We start from the raw sequence: 6,000 nt of genomic DNA, 5'->3' as shown, positions 1-6,000 counted from the left end.
CAATATCTCTTTCAGCGCCTCACAACAACTCCGTCACAGCATATAAGCAAGCTGTCCCTATCAGAAGGAACCTGGTAGTTGGGCTATATAGGCTGGCGACAGGGGCAGCTTACTGCAGCAGCAGTATGGCTACAGCAGACTTCTGTAGATTCAACGGACCGCTTTGACACTGTATAGTGAGTGATCTGCTTCACTGATCACAGTGAAGTATGATGTGGAAAAACCACGTGTGGGGAAAAAACACACATGAATTCCGATATGGGCATTCTCCCAGCAGTCGCTTGGCCAGTGATCGGATGTATTGGATATAGGACCACATACGATCGTGGCCCAGATCTGATTGGAAAAATTCTGATTTCTGTGTCCACACTACTCTGAAAAAATCAGATCGGTGTCTCATGAGAACAAAAAAATATGAGATTTGGGCCACATTTGCTTGTAATCTAAACATAGCCTTATACTTGTCTTGATTGACTTAACATTTGAATGAGGCTTTTCCCATACTTGTCTTAAATTACTTGATACTTCATGAATGACTTGACAACTGATTCAGACTTGTCTTGATTGACTTGAGACTTGACTTGAACTATGACATGACACTTGACTTGGAATTGTCTCAAATAGTTTGAGACTTCACCTGGATTTGCCCCAAAAGACTTGAAGACTTTAACCTTGAGAGAACAAGTTAGTCCTTTGATCTAATGAGAAGCAATTAAGAATAAGCTGTGTGCTCTAATTCACTTCTGAGCTACGTGTACTCCTGATTTGTGATTTATGCTGACCTGCCCCCTGAGAGGGCCAAAACAAAAGCAAAATGTAGTGCAAGATATAATACTGTATCACCTTCATTTGCTTGTCCTCTGCCCAGGCAACACTGCTATTCCCCAGTGCATCCATGTGGAAGGGGGAAAGCGATAAGACCTAAATCCTATTATACCGATAATTCCTCAGGACATGAAGCTTTGTGACATTCAAACAGGAGGCCTCTGTTTTGTTTAGACTTTACTAAATATAGTTCATCCTCTCTCATGTTTTTCACACTTCAGCAAATGACACGGGGGCTTGAACCCAGTGCATTCATTATGACTCAGTGTTGTGCACTAAGTCATGCGTATATCAATGCAGGATTCATCATTCATATCTAACACATGGTAATCAAAAGCCTTTTGCACTATCTCTCTAACTTATGAAAAACATAAGTGCCAATCCCCTGTGTATCAGACACATTAATTAGATGTTTTATTCAACTTTTCTTCGTGATCACAGACTTTAAAATTCAATCATTAGAAGTCACTCCAACAGAAAATTAGACATTTCGTAGCAAACATTGCTCTCTGTTTTCCAAGAGCTTTTGGCACAAAGTACAAAGTAAGATCATGTTGGGGAAGTGTGGGTGTGCTTTCAAGTGTGTTGTGCTAACAGGCAGGTTACAGGTCAATGAATCTATAAAGGAAAGAAAGCATTCAAAAATATCAATGAGAAAGCAGTACACACAGCACAATCTACCACACTGGGACATCATAAATCAATAGAAACCTAAGGTCCACGATACACAAACTGTGCTTTAGGCAATGCTCAGCAGAGATGTGCGTTGGCTAATCCATTGCTTTATGTTCCTTCTGTAGTTAGACTTGTGATTTCACCACTATGAATTTTCTACTCTTTGATTTTTCCTTTCATTCTTTCAACATTTCACATAACTGCTTAAATTGGATGCAATCAATGTGGTAATTGCTAGGATAGTGTCCGTAAATAAGGTAAACACCATGAATAACGGAGGTGTTTGAGGCAGGAAAATCAGACAGAATGAGAGAATTTTTGGTTAATTTACTGTATGCCGTCTCAAATCTTCTGCCTGTGTACGTTGGCCTTCAAAGTCTTAACTCTCATCCACTTCCACCTGTGTGTCCACTGGCATTTCTTCATTTTAGTTTCCTTGGTGATGGAGGATGGAAGGTGCAGAACAAGACAGCATCACAGCCTGTCCAAATTGGGGCCTTGACCCCTGTATTGTGACTGTCCTCTTTTGTGCCATCTCTCACCTGTACTGCACATCTGCCAGTCTAGTATGTGACACCATCTCCTGCATTTTTTCCAGCTGGTTCAGTGTGCATTATGCTATAGAAACATCCCCTCATTTCCCACTCAGAGGAGAGATTGTGGCCAGGGTGTCTGATGTGAACAGAGGAGAGAAGACAGATTCCACTCCCACTATAGCTTGACAATGAAGCCTTCTGCATGATTGAATGTATATATTTTGAATATAATGCACATCTGTTAAAATCAGGTACCTTTGCATGACATGGAAACACAAAATCTGCATCTGAGAGAAATTCATTTAGTGTACTATGGTTTGCTGTCTTGGTTGTGTCACAAAGACATTTTGACAATCCAAGAACAGATTTACAGTATATGAATATACACATAAAATCTGATATACCTGGGTTCCCTAACAGAGGTTGCAGTAACTGTCCTTTTGTAGCCTAGCAAAAGTGTGAATCAAGTCTCCCGGGGAAGCTTAGCACTGCGTTTGATTCCTTTGCTGCTGTATAGTAGGTAACAGTTATTTTCATGGTCTCCAAAAATAGTTGCTGAACTCTTGTATAAGTTGCGGCATCATCAACACATCCAAAATTGTTTCAAGCAGTTTCTCTCAATGTTTTTTTTTTAAATATATATTTACATTTTTTCCCACCAGCCACTTTCCCAGTCCACATCAGACTAAGGTGTGCAGTTCAGCTCCACTTTTCCCTGTAAACCAAACTGAATGATTTCAATCCACGTCAGACTATTGGTGTAAAGATAGATGGGAGCTGCAAAGGATTCATATTGGTGTCAGTGCATTCAAACATCACTGAAATAGGGTCTGGTTTTACATTTATCTTGTCCAGCTCCTCTTCCTGGTCCATAATAAAGTGATTCTGGTCCTACTGAAACCATTTCCCCCAAACACTAACACTCAGAAAAAGAGATCCTTTGGTCACTGAGGGTAAATACGACACAACCTTAGGGACAAAAAGTACCTATTGTCTTTTTTTTGTGACCCTGCCCCCCCCCTCCTTCCCTTCACTACACAATCCCCTCGCTGCGTTTGCTCCGCCACACCACCAGAGCCGTCATGAGGAGGGTGACCAGGATGGGTACTACAATGAAGGGACCCAAGATGCGATTGGGTGGGTCCTTGAGAAGCCGACCAGACAGCGAGCAGTCATGGAAGTAGTGCTTGTGGACTCGGATGAAGAACTCATCCACCAGCCTGTTGGGCCAGAAGCACTCCATCTTCCGCGCCACCAGGAACGTGCAGTTTGTCAGCTCGCCGTAGAGCCTGTTGGTGACACAAAAAAACAGTTACACATTAACAATCAACTGACAACCTTGTTAAACTCTTTGTTCTTACATGTCACATATGCAGGTACCACTGAAAATTCTTAGTAACTTTTTTAAATTGCAGTAAATCCATGGCGCTGTCCATGGTGGTCTGTGGAAGAAGCAAGTAGCAGATGGAAGGTGGGGGAAGGGGGTCAGGGAGCACAATCTGACAGGGACAGTGGTCACTGGCAATAAATGAGAAGCTGTCATCAAGGACCCAATACACAGCTAGGCAACGGATATTTCAGAGCCGTGATCGAGGCTATAGATTCTATCTTGCACAGACCTCAGTCAGATAGAGGATCAGTGAGTCAGACAACTAACTTCTTGGCCACTCCACTCTTTTTGCTTCTATAGGGGGTGGAGAGGTGAGATGTCAGGGCATGCATTTCGCTCAGTTTGTCAAAAACGGGAATGGCATGCCCCCTCAAATCGCCCATTGATACAGACATACTGGTTTTGAACTGCCTGTGGGAGGAATGAACATGTAAGAGTCTGTCTATTCTTGCTTAGATGCTTTTTCCCTATCTTCTTTTCTCTTTTTAGCACAGCCATGCAAAATTACTTTTCTCTTGACTCACTTATTTCTCTGGCTGTTGTCTCTCCCCTCTCATCTCCCCTCTTTGTGCGTTTATCCTACACAGGGATTCGAGTTGCAATTCTTATCAAAATGCACAGATTTGATTGACCGAGTAGCAACATTTGAGACAATTTACAATGTATGCAATCAGTCTGTGGGTTTCCTGAGCTGCTAAGTTGTTGCTGTAAAGACTAGAAATGCTGGGATGTTTAAAACAGAAGTGCTTTGTCAAAATGTAATAAATCTCAATAATTTATTGGTTACAGGTCCGGGTCCGGTTAGGACAGTGTCTGGACCTGGGTCTGGACCAAGGTTTGCCTGTTAGTGACTTTGTGGGGGATGGAGAGAGATGGCAGGTTAACAAGGGGGATGCATTTTGGTCATTTTGCTAACAAGAGGTGATGGCATCCCCCCTCATCACCCCTCCTGCTATGAAAAAAACACTGTTATTTTGTTCTAACATGCTGCTGCTTAGCTTACAGACTTGTTCATACTTTCACATTTCATGCAACAATAGAAAAATCTTGTAGAATGAGGACTAATCGAAAAAAGTAAGACTATCTTGGTTAATGTCAGTGTTGTTTGGGTTTGCTGGGGTGTGAATTTCTCCAAATTAAATAAAGATAATAAAGCTAATGGTATGCTAACTCTTGGGCTTGGAAGCAATGCTACTATAGGTTACTACTGTAAGGAGTAAGCTAGTTAACAAGATATGTTAACATTTACTGCTTAGCTTACATTATAGCAGATAAACACTGTTTAATCCATTCCTTGTTTTTGGTTTTGGAAAGGCTCAACAAAGGCCTTCCAAAGTCTTTAAGTGTTGAGTATCTCTCTTCCTACTGAACTAACTACTGAAACATTTCAATGCTTTAGCTTGGGGAATAAACAAAAAAAAAAAAAAAAAACCTTCACAGGTCTGATGTATGATTAGACTATTGGGGGAAGGGGTTTAGTGAACAGTGGACAACAACATTCTCAACAACTCTTGATGATTTCTATGTGGGACTACGTGGTCTTTTATGTGTTGACAAAATCTACAACCCTTGTGATCCTCAAAATACATTATCATCAATACAAGAGACGTGTATTTGTTTTCTGTTAAAAAAAAGTGTGTGTGTGTTTGTGTGTATGTGTACTGCATGTTTCAACGAAATGCCTAACTCCTAAATTCACTCTTCACTTCATTTTCATCCCAGGGAGATGCTATTACAATACATAATTTATCCTCAATAAATTCAGAAATTCTCATATTGTTATGCAAGGTGAAATCTTAAACTCTTATTTTTCTTTCAGAAAGGAAACAGGCTTATTTGTAGATATTGTAAAATACACATTATTATAAAACAACAACAACAACAACAACAACAACAACTACAAAACCTTTACCATCTCCTCAGAAATAGCATTTTGATCAAATAAGATGTGTAACTAGGAGCTGGGGTATGAGAACCATCTCGCACCAGATTGTCCAGGTGGCTCAGATGCAAAACACTTGTCCTTCGCCGTTAGAGACGGCGAGAGGGAGGGGTCTCATAGTACCGATTACACCTAGTGTATTTGTGTGTATGTGTGTGTCTTGCTCCCCCATGGTGAGTCGACCATCATAATTGAGGTAATGACCCATGATTATGATTGAGCACATAGTGGCCACTGTAACTGCAAATATTAAGGTCAAAGCACATACATATAATGTCCAGGCAGCAATTCACACTCACAGAGACCTTACACGTACACACACTTGCACAGTGACGGTAAACTGACTTGTGTAAGTCCTTCAATGGCACTGCCAGGCTGCTGCCTAACGGTTTCCTACAGCTATTTACATCTATGACTCAGACTTTGACAGATTCTATCAGAAAAATGCCCAGATTTTTGTTGAGGGGCAAAAAAGTGCCAGATGATTTTCATATGGATTTGATGTCCTCACTTAGTCAAAGTCGCTCTGCTCCCAAACTCTGGAACTCTCTCCCCCCGGACCTCAGAAACATGGACTCTCTACCCCATTTCAAATCACAACTCAAAACCCATCTGTTCCAAATTGCATATTC

The 6,000-nt window shown here is 41.1% G+C and overlaps 1 protein-coding gene across 1 annotated transcript in view; it reads right to left on the bottom strand.

Annotated features, from left to right (window-relative positions):
* Positions 1–1,193: 1,193 nt before the first annotated feature.
* Positions 1,194–6,000, bottom strand: part of LOC126393145 (receptor activity-modifying protein 1-like) — an 88,293-nt gene continuing 83,486 nt past the window's right edge. Inside the window, exon 3 of the mRNA XM_050049048.1 lies at positions 1,194–3,325. Within this exon, the coding sequence (XP_049905005.1) occupies positions 3,070–3,325 (256 nt within the window). The 3' untranslated portion in view covers positions 1,194–3,069. The remainder of the gene's footprint in view (positions 3,326–6,000) is intronic.

This window comes from Epinephelus moara, chromosome 7 (genome assembly GCF_006386435.1).
Source record: "Epinephelus moara isolate mb chromosome 7, YSFRI_EMoa_1.0, whole genome shotgun sequence".
In the NCBI taxonomy this organism is placed as follows: domain Eukaryota; kingdom Metazoa; phylum Chordata; class Actinopteri; order Perciformes; family Serranidae; genus Epinephelus; species Epinephelus moara.
Note: the sequence above shows the minus strand (reverse complement) of the source record. Positions and strands in the feature narration are given on the sequence as shown.